The sequence below is a fragment of the Lynx canadensis genome, chromosome C1 (assembly GCF_007474595.2).
Source record: "Lynx canadensis isolate LIC74 chromosome C1, mLynCan4.pri.v2, whole genome shotgun sequence".
Lineage (NCBI taxonomy): Eukaryota > Metazoa > Chordata > Mammalia > Carnivora > Felidae > Lynx > Lynx canadensis.
In genome coordinates, this window is record NC_044310.1 from 117,559,175 (window position 1) to 117,573,882 (window position 14,708).

General features: G+C 37.2%; 1 protein-coding gene across 1 annotated transcript in view; it reads right to left on the reverse strand.

The window, feature by feature from the left end:
* The window catches only part of EPB41L5 (erythrocyte membrane protein band 4.1 like 5), a 142,109-nt gene that overhangs the window by 34,939 nt on the left and 92,462 nt on the right, over positions 1-14,708 (reverse strand). The window contains 3 exon segments of the mRNA XM_030325470.1: positions 715-811; positions 3,978-4,130; positions 4,132-4,146. Of these exon segments, the coding sequence (XP_030181330.1) occupies positions 715-811; positions 3,978-4,130; positions 4,132-4,146 (265 nt within the window).

The window sequence follows — 14,708 nt, forward strand, 5'->3', positions numbered from 1 at the left end:
AAACCAAAACAAAATTAATTCAACAGATCCTTGTTATCTGTTGTCTATATATGGAAAAAAGGGTGTCTCCAGATCATTATCTAAAATTTACTCTTCCATTTAGTAGGGACACCTAGTAGCTGACACAGTAAATTATTTTTACCTCATCTGATCTATTTTTAATTATCTCTATAAGTTATTTAAGAAAATTTTTAAATTACACTCAAACAATGAACTAAAGTTTAATATGTTAAATTGGGATGCACCCCCACCTCACACCTAAAACTCCAAGGGCACAGGGTGGTAAAAGTTATGAAGGACAAAGCTTAAGCATCTCAAGTTCCATTCTCTTCCTTGTTATAGGACAGAGCAGCTCCTGTTTGAACAAATCCTTCTGTAATTCTGAAAGGCTTTCAACTGGTTCTTCAACTATAGCACAACCCATTGAATAGAATTAGAAAGAGGATGGCTGAATCAAAAGAACAAGTTTAAAGCAACCACAACACTTTGCATGTGTGTTAAAAACACTCAGGAGATGACTTACAGTTCCTATCATGGCCCAAGTTTCTTCCTTTCCTCCAGAACATACATGAACTGTGCTTTTTAAAGAGATCTGTAAGAAGTCCACACACACATTCCCCAGCGAAAGAAGAGAGAAAGCATCAGCTTTGGAAAGCAGTGATTTCCAGAAGGTCTGAAGATGTGTACAGGTATATGAGGGAGAAATCTGAATACCTGGTTGTTGATGTTGACATCAACGCTGGGACGGGAGGACGGCAATAGACTGCTTTCCAACTCAAGGTGTCTGAGCTTCTCTGAGGCATCTTTAATGCTGGGAAAAAATGGCAAACATGGCCCTTAGTCTGTCAATCTGTCACAGCTGTGTGAGGTAATACACTTAAGTTTTTTTCCCCAATACCAGTTTACCAAAAATTAAGTGGAATAATCCAGATGACCACAGAATAAATACATTTTCTTTCTAGAACCAGGTAACTATTAATTTAAAAGTTAACCCAAACAGGGGTGCCTGGGTAGCTCAGTCAGTTAAGCGTCCAACTTGGCTCAGGTCATGATCTTGTAGTTTGTGGGTTCAAGCCCCGCCCTCATTGGGCTCTGTGATGACAGCTCAGAGTCTGGAGCCCACTTGGATTCTGTGTCTCCTTCTCATCTCTGCCTCTCCTCCGCTCATGCTCTGTCTAAAATGAACATTAAAAAAAAAAAAAAGAGCATGTGGGAGCCTGGGTGGCTCCGTCAGTTAAGCATCCACTACTTCGGCTCAGGTTCATGATCTCATGGTTCATGGGTTCGAGTCCCGTGTTAGGCTCTGTGCTAACGCTCGGAGCCTGGAGCCTGCTTTAGATTCTGTGTTTCCCTCTCTCTCTGCCCCTCCCCACTTGCACTCTGTCTCTCTCTGTCTCTCAAAAATGAATAAACGTTAAAAAAAAAATTCAAAAAAAAAGTGTGGATAACTGGTCCCAGTTGGCCTTTAAAAGTTAACCCAAACAGGAACATTGCCCTGTATCTACAGTACTCCTAGAAAGCCACTGGATATGGAATCTCAAGAGCATGTGCAGTTAAGAAGGCTTACCAGCCAAAATATCTGAAGAAAAAGGCAGAGAACACCTGTGACACGATCCTTCCACAAACCACAACCCAACTCCTCCTGACGACCTCAGTACTTTGCCTTGCCACTTTCTTTCCTTGGCCCTGACTATACGCTGCCTAAAACTATACTTTTATTAAGCAAACAGATGGAGGACATACATTTATTCATTGACTGATACAACATATTATGTATGATAACACAGGTGCAATGCAGGAAAAGCCTTTTGTCTCTCTTATGTTCCACCTAGCTGCAAACACATTACAAATAAGTTCTCTAACCACTGAAAAGATAATATATTAAACACAATTCACCTTTAAACGAACTCTATTTAAATTAGCCACTCTGTAATAATCTTATTTTGCAGGGACTAATCTGGTATGAGTTTGAATTTTCACACAGTCTCGTGATAAAGCAAGCTGTTGAATGCCTAGTAATTTTTTTTTAATTTTAACATTACTTATTTTTTGAGAGACAGAGAGAGGCAGAGCATGAGCAGGGGAGGGGACAGAGAGACAGAGATACAGAATCTGAAGCAGGCTCCAGGCTCTGAGCTGTTTGTTAGCACAGAACCCAATGCGGGGCTTGAACTCACGAACTGCAAGACCATGACCTGAGCTGAAGTTGGATGCCCAACCAACCCAAGCCACCCAGGTGCCCCATTCCTAGTAATTTCTATTAATTAGGTAGAAGGGAGGGAAAACTATGAAATCATTTCTCCTCGCCAAAGGGATCTTATAAAGTGTCCATTCATTAACTCAGTGGATCCCTCCCATGGCTATTACATTAAAACCAGATAGGGAGCTTTTAAGGAATACTGATTCCCAGAGCTGATCCTAGTACGATGATAACAGAATTTCCAGAGATAGTTTTCAGTACTGGCAGTTCTTAAAACTTTTCCAGTAATTTTAACGTACAAATCACAAATTCAACACTGATCTTCCCCAAATCCTCCATTTTCGTTTATGTACTTTAATTGCCATCTCCTGGTTTTCTTAACGCTTCTTTATGCGATACTAAATTTTAAACATGATGATGTTGAGACCACAAATACTTTAGCTTATGCTGATAACTTAATACCCCCAAAACTGGGTTCTGGGGGGGGGGTTCTGGCTGAAATAAAGCTTCTTGTGCTACTTCTGTTTGTCTGAGGAACATCCTAAAATTACAGCATAAGATGTTTTTAAAAAAGTTACCATGTATAGCTACTTACCTATGTGAATCAGGATTTTGACACTATAGCCAAAAGAAAATACAGAATAAATTGGATACCACGATTATAAAACCTTAATTCCTAATATCAAAACACTCTATTTTCATTGAGTGACTCTGAAACACGTTATAAATGTAAACTCAGTCAGTCTTATTAATGAAACCCCCATGCTACACAAGAATTTCTTCTGTCACAACTTCAACATCATTTAAGCTCTGTTTGAATACCTTCTGTAATGAGGGGCCTCACTTCCTGTTAGGTATCTTAACTTTAAAAAGTTAAGCAGCACTCTTCCTGGATTATTTATTTTTGTGGGTCTGGGACAACAGTCCTCATTAATAACAAAATACTTCCCAGGAGCTAATGGAATGTCCGAACATCTATTAAATCCTGTGTTATAGGAAATCTTAAGGAAATTTCTCTTAATTTCCACTTAAGAAACAAAGTAAAAAAAGCAAGTTTGAGAATTCATGATGCTTAGGGTTCCTGGGTGACTCAGTCGGTTAAGGTGCTGACTTCAGCTCAGGTCATGATCTCTCAATTCATGAGTTTCAAACCCTGCGTCAAGCTCTGTGCTGGCAGCTCAGAGCCTGGAGCCTGCTTGGATTCTGTGTCTCCCTCTCTCCTCTGTCCGCCTCCACCACCTCCCCCCCCCCCGCCCCGCTTGTGCTGTCTCTCTCCTCCAAAGATAAATAAACATTAAAAAGAAAAAAGAAAATTCATGAATGTTTAATGACTTATAAATGACACAAATGTTTAATTTTTTTTAATGTTTTTATTTATTTTTGAGACAGAGAGAGGCAGAGCATGAGCAGGGGAGGGGCAAGAGAGAGGGAGACACAGAATCCGAAGCAGGCTCCAGGCTCTGCACTGTCAGCACCGAGCCCAACGCGGGCTCGATCTCACAGACTGTGAGATCATGACCTGAGCCAAAGCTGGACACTCAACCGACTGAGCCACCCAGGCGCCCCAAATGACACAAATGTTTAATTGTCCCAATTATGTAATCTTAACAATTTCAATGGAACCCTTAAGCCAAAAACAGGCAAGAAGGCACACTATTCTTCCTTAAATTTTAAAATTCAACTACTGCATAAAACATTCTTGAAGGAACTGATTAAATAGCTCACTTCAAAGGGATGTAAAATAAAAGTTGTCCTTGATGTTATACAGAACATTTACTTACTCTCACACCTCCTCTTTAGGTTTCCTCTAATCCAGTTTGGCCCGGTGACTGGGTTAACTTCATCTGGCACTTGGGGTGTTTCCAGAGTGTCAGGTGCCCCAATTAGATTCAGCAATGGTGTTTCCATTAAGTCTGGACTATCTAGCAATCAATATCAGAGGCAAGCTGTAAGGGTGAAAGAAAACTAACTTAGATCAAGAAATTTATCATGAATTTAAATACTAACAAAAATATCCTATGAAAACAAATCCATGTAAGAGTTCATATCCCAACTGATTTAGTCATCTGTCAAAACCTTTTGGCAGACTTCTCTTCCAGCCAAAAATGGCATTAAAAGGGACTAGATTTAGCACCACCCCTCCCCATACCCCAAAATAACTGAAGGAGAAGAAAAGAAATTATTTTTAACATATTTCAGCATCAGATAACACAGGGCATTGGGAAAACAAAGATGGTAAGCGCTATGACGGCCTTGAGAGAATTCCCAGGCGTGGTGCAGAGGTGAAATGAGACTGGGCATGGAGGACCTAAGCTGAGAAGACGAGGCTCACTCTGGGCTACAGGGCCTACTTCCACAGACTGTAAAACACATAATTCACAGGGTACTGAATACTCAGAAAGGTCTTGCCTCAGTAGTAAAGAAGATGTAACCACACACTGGGCATGGCAATGGACCCACCTAACATATCATAAAAATAAGACCTAATGCTCATATTGTTTCTAAGTAACATTGCATCCCAAAATAAAGCTCAAGAAGATTTTACAAGAGATAAAATTATCTAGCATCCAACAAGTAAATTTCACAATATCAGGCATCCACTGAAAGATTACCAAAAAAAAAAATTGCAAATTTAACAGAATAGTTAATCAATAGAAAGTAATGTTAGAATTCGCAAGAGAAAGACATTAAAACAGTTATTGTAACTACTCTATGTTCATAAAGTTAAGCAGAGACCTAGAAAATATAAAGACCCAAATCAACTTCTTGAGATAACGGAGATGAAAAAATAGTTGAATGGGATTGACAAGAAGTTGAAATTAGAAAAAGGCACTGAATTTGAAAGCACAGAAACAGAAATTATAAAAAATGGAAAACACAGAGAAAAAAGAATCCCTCCAAAAAAGAAAGAGTATCAGTTAGGTGTGGGACAAGCAGTGTACTTTATGAATAATTGGAGTCCCAAAGTGGGAGTGGGACCAAACAAATAGTTAAAGAAATAACGAGGCTGAAGTCTTTCTAAATTTGATGAAAACGTGTAAACCCCCAGATCTAAGAATCTCAACAACCCTGAACACAAGCAATATAAAGAAAACTATACCAGAGCATGTTATAATCAAACTACTTAAAAGCCAATGATAAAAAGAAAATCTTAAAAGCAGACTAAGCATTATGTGGTCAGAGGCATAAAGATAAAGATGAAAGCAGATTTCTCATCAGAACAATGCAACTAGAGGGCAGAAGCGGAACATACTGAAATCACTGAAAGAGGAGAAAAAAAAAAAAACCCTACCAACCCAAATTTTACATCAGCATAAAAAGCTTTAAAAAGCAAAGGAAAAGTTAGGCATATACCAAAGAAAAACGAAAACCCACATCCACACAAAAATTGTACACAAATGTTCAGAGCAGCGTTATTCCTAACAGCCAAAAGTGGAACACTAAATGCCCGTCAACTGAAGAATGGATAAATAAGATGTAATACAGCCACAGAATGGAAATACTAATCAGCAATACAAAGGTGTGAAGTACTGATGTGTACAACACGATGACCCTTGAAAAACCTGATGTTAAGGGGAAAAATTCAGACACAAAATACCATCTATGGTAGGAGTCCACTTATATGAAATGTCTAGAATAGGCATATCCATAAAGATAGAAAACAGATTTGTGGTGGGTCAAGGGGATGAAAGGAGGGATCAGGGAGGAATGCAGACTCACTGCTGTGGTGTAAGGCATGAAATTAAGATTCAATATTAACTGCTGCCTTGACACACTGGGCCTCGCAGGGCTCGCAAATGCCTAACCATGAGTTCCCCTACTCTTAACCAGATATGTGCCCCACCCCATCCTGTGGAAAAGTGGCTTGGGGCACCTGGCTGGCTCACGTTGGCAGAGCATGTAACTCTTGATCTCAGGGTTTGAGTTCAAGGCCATGTTGAATATAAAAGATTACTTCAAATAAAATCTAAGAAAGAAAAGAAAAGAAAAGAAAAAGAAAAAGAAAAGAAAAGAAAAGAAAAGAAGGAAGGAAGGAAGGAAGGAAGGAAGGAAGGAAGGAAGGAAGAAAGAAGAAAGAAAGAAAGAAGAGAAAAGAAGAAGAAAGAAAGTTTCGTTCCCCATGCAGCTGTACTAGCTACATTCTACTTGGTGTTTAACTTAATGAGTTTTACTTCCCCTGCCAGCCTATGAAATTATTTGAAACAAGTAATCACACCTTCTAGGGGGCACCAGGGGTCACCTCATCCTCAGGTTACTATAAAGGCTGCCTCCCACAGCACCATGTTTGTTCACTTTGATCCCAAGTACAACACCCATGTGGCCCTGTAATGTTGTGGGGTTTTCCCCTCTGTTGAGCTGTGAGTATATGTAACTAATACATTGCTATCTCATCTGTCCCATGGTTGGATGTTGTATGCTCAGTCATCTTGTGGTATTTAGGGTAGGGGATCTCTCCCAAACATGAGAGTGAATAGGAACTGATCAGAACAACTGCTAAAGGGGTATGGGGTTTCTTTTAGGGGGACAAAAAATGTCCCAAAATAAAACTGTGATAAGGCTATAAATCCTACGAACGTATTATAAAACACTGTTTTTTTTTTAAAGAAAGATTTCTTTTTTGTGTGTTTTATTTATTTTTTGAGAGAGAGAGAGAGAGAGAGAAGAGCAAACATGCACATGAGATAGGGGTGCCTGGGTGGCGCAGTCGGTTAAGCGTCCGACTTCAGCCAGGTCACGATCTCGCGGTCCGTGAGTTCGAGCCCCGCGTCAGGCTCTGGGCTGATGGCTCAGAGCCTGGAGCCTGTTTCGGATTCTGTGTCTCCCTCTCTCTCTGCCCCTCCCCCGTTCATGCTCTGTCTCTCTCTTCCCAAAAAAATAAACGTTGAAAAAAAAATTAAAAAAAAAAAAAAACATGCACATGAGAGAGAATTGAGCAGGAGAGGGCCAGAAAGAAAGGAGAGAGAGAGGGAATCCCAAGCAGTCTCAGCACGGAGCTCTGTGTTGAGCTGGATGCAGGGCTCAGTCTCACAATCATGAGATCCTGACCTGAGCCAAGATCAAGAGTCAGATACTTAACCAACAGAGCCATTCAGATGCCCTTGAATGTTCACTTTAAATGGGTGAATGGTATAGTATGTGAATTATATCTTAATAAAGCGGTTTAAAAAAAAAAGTCAAAGTAAAAACACCATATTCACACAAAAGAATTCATGACCAAAAGACCTGCACTAAAAGAACATTAAAGGAAGACCTATAGGCAGAAGTAAAATGAAAATGTATTATGGAATTTATAATATACATAATAGTAAAATGCTTGACAAATGATAATAAAAACCTAGGGGACAGAAATACAAGTACCCTACCTATAGTAAGGTTCTTATGGTATAATATCCCTTAAATGTAGACTGGTAAGTTGTATATGCAAGCAACCATTACGGTAAAACCACAAAAACAAAGACACAAAGAATTACAGCTAAGGACTGAAGAAAAGACATAAATAAAAATTTTTAAAAATACCTGATTAATGAAAAAGAAGGCAGAAAGAAGGAACAAGAAACATGGGACAAACAGAAAATAAATAACAAAGATGACAGACTCAAACTTAATCACAGCAATAATCACAATACATGTAAATGACCTAACACACATTTTTAAATGTAGAGATTGTCAGTTAAGATTAAAAAAGTGAAATCCAATTTTAGATTGGATACTGCCAATCTAAAAATTTTAGATTTAGATTTAGATACTGCCTATGTAAACAATTTAAATATAAACAAAGAGATTAAAAAAAAAAGAAAAAAGATAGAAGATATATATCAAGCTAACACTAGTCACAAGAAAGTCTGACTGAATATATGATATCAGAGTATACAGTTCAGAACAAAGAAGAGTGAGTACCTAAAATGAAGATGATCACTTTATCAAGATAAAGGAGTCATTTAGTCAAGAGAACGATACTAAATATTTATGAACTTAATGACAGAACTTCAAAATATATGAAGTCAAAACTGAAAGAACTACAAAGAGTAATGCACAGATCAATAATTATGACTGGAGATTTCAATACCCCCTTTCAATAACTGATAGAACAACCAGTTAGAAAATCAGCAAGGTAGACTTGAACAACACTAACCACAACTTTACCTAATTGACATTTATAGAATACTACACTCAAAACACCAAAATACACATTTTTCTTAAGTGTGCATAGAATAACCAGTAAGAGGGATGCCTGGGAGGCACAGTCAATTTAGCATCATGACCTCGTGGTTCGTGAGTTTAAGCCCCACGTCGGGCTCTATGCTGACAGCTTGGACCCAAAACCTGCTTTGGATTCTGTGCCTCTCTCTCTGTCCCTCTTCCATTCATTCATTCACTCTCTCTCTCTCTCTCTCTCAAAAATAAACATTAAAAAAAAAAAAAGAATTGCCACTAAAGCCATAAAACAAGACTCAATAAATTCAAAAGGATTCAAGTCATATTAAATATGTGTGTTCTTTGACCAGAACAGAATTAGATTAGAAATCCAAAACAGAAAGATCCTTGGGAAATCTTCAAATATTTGGAAACCATTTAAGGAACTTCTAAATAACCAATGGCTCAAAAAAGATATCAAAAAGAAAATCAGAAAAGTATCTTGAACTAAACAAAAATGGAAGCATAACATATTCAAATGTGTAGGATACCACTAAAGCAGTACTTAAAGGAATATTTAAAGGACTAAATATCTATATAAAAGAAGAAAGTTCTCAAATCAGTGACCTAAGCTTATACTTTAATGAACTGCAAAGAGAAGAACAAATTAAATGCAAAGTAAGAGGAGGGTAGAAAATAATAAAGATCAAAGGGAGAAAACAATAGAGAAAATGAATTCAACCAAGAGCTAGTTCTTTGAGAAGCTCAACAGAATTGTTAACTTTTAGCTAAAGTGATAAGGAAAAAAGAATACGTATTTACCAATATCATGAATGAGAAGGGTGACATCACTATAGATCCTACAGATATTAAAATGGTAGAAGAGGGGTGCCTGGCTGGCTCAGTCAGTGGAGTATGTGGCTCTTGATCGTGGAGTTGTGAATTCAAGTCCCCCATTGGCCACAGATCTTAACTTTAAAAATATATAACATAATAAAATGGTATAAGGGAACATTATGAACTTTATGCCAATAAGTTCAACAACTCAGATGATATGAAAAAACTCCTTGAAAGACAGAAACTACCAAAGTGCACTCCAGAAGAAACAGAAAAATCTGAATAGACACATGTAAGTAAAGAAATTGAATTAGTAATTAAAAACCTCACAAAGAAAAAAATCAGGCCCAAATGACTTCACTGGTAAATTCTACCAAATATTTAAAAGAAGACATAATGCCAATCTTCAACAAACTATTTCAGAAATAGAGGAGGCAGTATTCTCTGACTCACTCTATGACGCCATTACTACCCTGATACTGAGCCATACCAAAGACATAACAAGAAATTAAGCAAGAGATCAAAAGGATTGGCCACCATCACCAAGTGGGATTTACCCAAAGTATGCAAACTTGGCTTAACATTCTAAAATCAATTAAGGTAATATACCATATTAACAGAAGAAAACCATACGATCACCTCAATAGATGCAGAAAAAGCATCTGACAAAATTCAATACGATTCATGGTAAAAAAAAAAACAAAAAACTCTTAAACTGGGAATGGATAAGAATATCCTTAATCTGATAAGGATATTTACAAAATACCAAGAGCTAACATCACATTTAATGATGAATGAATGAATGCTTTCTCCTGTAAAAATGAAGTAAGGCTGTCCATTGTTGCCACTGCTATTCAACACTATACTACAGGTTCTAGCTAATGTAGTATGGGGGGGAGAAAAAAGGAAAAGGACAGAAAAATAAACCAAGGACACCCATAATGGAAAAGAAGGAGGTTTTTACAGGTAGATCATAGAATCCTATTTGTCTTCGAATTCTATTTGTCCTCAAATCCTAGAAAGTAATAAATGAGTTCAGCAAAGTTGCCAGACACAAAATCAACATACAAAATCAAGTATACCTATATACTAAGCAATGAACAACAGGAAATTGAAATTAAAACTATTCATAATATAAAGAATAAAAACTTAGGAATAAACTTAATAAAGGACAGGCAGGACATGTACACTTAAAGAATTTACACGTAAATTAATGGTGATCTAAGTAAATGAAAAGACATTTCATACTCAGAGATCAGGACATTTACTATTGTCAATATTGGAACACTTAATATTGGCAAATCTTTCCAAACTAATCTACAAATTTAATGCATTCACTGTCTAATTCCAGCAGGGTTTTTTTCTAGAAATTGAAAAACCAATCCTAAAATTTGTATGAAAGTCCGAAGCTAGAATAGCCAAAACCATTTTGAAAAAAAATAACAAAAGTTGGGAGGATATACACCATCTGATTTTAAAACTTACTGTAAGTCACAATAATGAAGACAGTATGGTACTGACACAAAGACAGACATGTAAATCAAGAAAGAGTTCAGAATTTCTTACATTTATGGTTTTTATCAACACAAATCAATGGAGAAAAAATAATATTTTCCAAAAAAAAAGGTGCCAAGATAACTAGATATACATGCAAATATATGAAGTTAGACCTTTCCCTTACATGATACGTAAAAATTAAATTAAAATGGATGACAGACTTAAGCATTAGGAGCTAAAACTGTAAATATTTGAAGAAAACACAGGGGAAAAGTATCTGTGACTTTGGATTGGCAAAACGTTATTAGGATAGGATACCAAAGGTACAATGTATAGAATAAAAATTTGATAAACTGAACTTTATCATAATAAAATGTTTGAGTTTCAAAAGACACTATGAAAGTGAAAAGAGAAGGCACAGATTAGGAGAAAATTGTTGCAAATCATGTATCTGATAAGGGACGAGTATACAAAATATACAAAGAACTCTTAATAATAAAAAGACAAATAAACCGTATAAAAATGGGCAAAAGGTTGAACAGACATTTCTCCAGAGACAATATACAAATAGCTGATAAGTGCATGAAAAGATGCTCAGTATCACAAGCCCTCAGAAAAATGTTAATGAAAACCACAATGAGATACCACTATTCATTTACTCAGTACAGTAGATATAATCAAAAAGACAAAAACTATCAGGATGTCGAGACACTGGAACCCTCATTCATTTCCACTCTAGAAAACAGTTTGCCAACCCTTGAGAAGTTAAAATGTAAATTTACCATACAACCTAGCAATTTTCCTCCTAGAAGTCTATACAAGAGAAATGATACCTTATTGTATGCACAAATACATTTACAGAAACATTCATAACATTACTCATAGTAGCCCAAACATAAAAACAATCCAAATTCCCACCAACTGGTGAAGAGACAGACAAAATGTGTATATCCATACAATGGACTACTAGTCGGCAGTTAAAAAGAACAGACTAGGATCATGAACCTCAAAAACATTATGATAGGTGAAAAAAGCCAGACATACACCCCTGCATACTGTATAATTCCATTTATATGAAGTGTCTAGAAAGGTCAATTATAGAAACTGAAAATAGATAGGTGGTTGCCTGGGGGAGCGGGAGGGCAGGAGCATTACTTAAGTTTAAACCAGCACAAGAGAACTTTTTGGGATGATGAAAACATTTTAAAACAGATTGTGGTGATGACTGTACAGTTCTATACATTTCTAAAGATGGAATTGTACACTTACAATAAATGAATTTTATAAGTAAAAATGTCCAAAAAAAAAAAAAAAACACCTTAGCCAAACTCAGAATTTAGAAATTTGGGGTGCCTGGGTGGCTCAGTCGGTTGAGCATCTGACTCCTGATTTCAGCTTAGATCATGATCTCATCAGGGTCATGGGATTGTGTTGGGCTCTGTGTTGAGCATGGAGCCTGTGCTTTCTCTTCCCTCTCTCCCCACCCTGCCCCTCTCCCCCACTCGTGCTCTCTAAAATAAAAAAATCATAATAGAATACAATTAAAAAAAGAAACTTAGAAATTATCTAGTTCAGCCAAGTTGCAAGACACAAGATCATATATAAAAATCAACTGTATATCCGTACACTAGCAATGAACAAGAAACGAAAATGAAACAACTTCATTTAGAGATTCAACGTATTCTAAATGTTTTTTTTTTCTTCTTTCTTTTTTTTTTAAAGAACCAGAGACTGTCAACCCAAATCATCTGCTGTGGAAAGTTCAAAGCTTTAGATCATTTTGTTGATCTAATACTGAGTTAGTGGAAAGGAAAGGAATTCCATTGTTTAGAAGGTTCCATGCTTTCCTAGAAAAATGAAGGCCACATTTCACTTACATACCTAGTGTCTAGGAGCCAAGTAAGAAAAAATTCTTTCGAAAACTGTAAAAAGAGGTAGTAAGAACAAAGAGAATTTCTGCACAAGAGACCTGTATCCTAGAGTCTTATCTCTGCAACCACCCAGGAGTACAGCTTTGGACAAATCACTTTATCTTGGTTTTCAAAATGTGTTCTACAGAGCCCAAAGGATTCCACAGATATATGTAAGTGACTTATCTATGGGTAAGGAAAAAGTGGTGTTTTGATCTCCCCACAGTGATTTTAAGGACTTTTATTTAGAATTCCCAAGTAAATTTAATTCAAATGATTTCTTGGCTAAAAACTCATTTGGAAACCACTGGAGTAAAGGCATTTCAGGCACTTTTCATCTTTAGTACTAAAACTATAAAAATCTATTAGTGTAAAACCATATCATCAGCTCATTTTCAAGCCTTTTTCCACTGCTCTAAATGGTATCTCCCTAAGAGTGATTCAGTGTCACCTGTGGGGCTTTGTTTTTTAATTTAAATAACATCTTCAAAAGAAGAGTTGGTGGTGGTAACATGGAGAATAGAAGATGCAAAAATTGAAATACTGGAATTTGTCGAAGCTGGTTGATGAGCATATTGCAGTTCATCATATATTCTATGTAATTTTGAAAGTTTCGTCATAAACTTTTAAAGATGTGGATAGCAATCATTTTGGACAAAAGGTTGTGATAACTGGTGAGAGTTTATCTACTGTGGTTCTAACATGGACACGGAACATAATTTTCTTTAACTATACACTATGGATCTTAGTCTATTCAGGCTGCTGTAACATAAATACCATAAACTGTGTGGCTTATCAACAACATTTTTCTCAGGGTTCTAGAAGCTGGGAAGTCCAAGAACAGGCACTGGCAAGATTTGGTGTCTGGTCGAGGTCAGCTTTCTAGTTCAGAGACCATTTTTTTCAGTGTATCCTCATACGACAAGAGAGGTATGTGAGGGATCTTTCTGGTATCTTTTTTTTTTAAGGGCACTAATCCCATTCATGAGGGCTTCTACCTTCATGACTTAATCACCTCCCCAAAACACCAACACACTGGGGATTAATTCTCGACATATGGATTTGGGGCAGGGGGACACAAATATTCAGTCTATAACATCCAGAAATAAGGGGGGAAAACCCTTTATTAATTTCAATTATATGAAATTAAATAGAAGCCCATATATACAAGAATGCTGAATGGTCTCAGCCTTTGTGTTGAAGAACAATGATTAAAAAGTACCCATGTTAGGAGTGTCTCCCACTCAAATTCTTACCTTGAAGTCCTAATGCCCCGCACCTCAGAATGTGATCTTATTTGGAAATAGGATGTGTGCAGCTGTAATTAAATTGGGATGAGATCACACCAGAGAGTAGGGTAGACACTTAATCCAATATGCATAGTGTCCTTACAAAAGGGAGAAATTTGGACACAGATACCTACACAAGGAGAATGCCACATGAAGATGAAGGTAGAGATCGGGTGATGCTTCTGCAATCCAAAGACTGTTAGCAAACCACTAGAAGCAGGTGGGAGGCATGGAACAGGTCCTTTCATAGCCCTCAGAGGCAAGCAATCTTGCCTACATACTGATCTCTGGGATTTCTAGCCTCTAAAACCATGAGACAGAATTTCTGTTGTCACCCAGTCATAACAGCAGTCCTAGCTAATTGATACATCTCACATTCTAAATATCTGAGCAGGACTTATTAAGAAAGAACCTGAGAACACCGTATTTTCCAGACCATGAAAGACAAATCCACAAAAACATTTTGCAAGAAAATTCACAGGACGTAAGTGCACTGACTTTTCTCCTCCTCTCCCCAGGACAGTAGGGCATTGCAAAATCACATCCAGTAAATGGAGGCTCTAAAAGAACTTGAGAAAGGGCATAATGGCATCTTACTTGGTGGCGGGGCACTGCTGAACATCAGAAACTAGTAGGCCGATGTCAGGGAGCATAGGGAGAGTTCTTGAAAATCTGATATATGAATCTGTAAGTTTGGGAGCATATGCAAATATACTTTCTATGCAGGGAAGTGCCTCCTTCAGCATGCAGAAGCCTAAATTCACTGAAGCCAAATTTAATAACATGGAGAAAAAAGACCAGCAGTTGGATAAAGTACGTTTCTACTGTTTGGCACAGCAA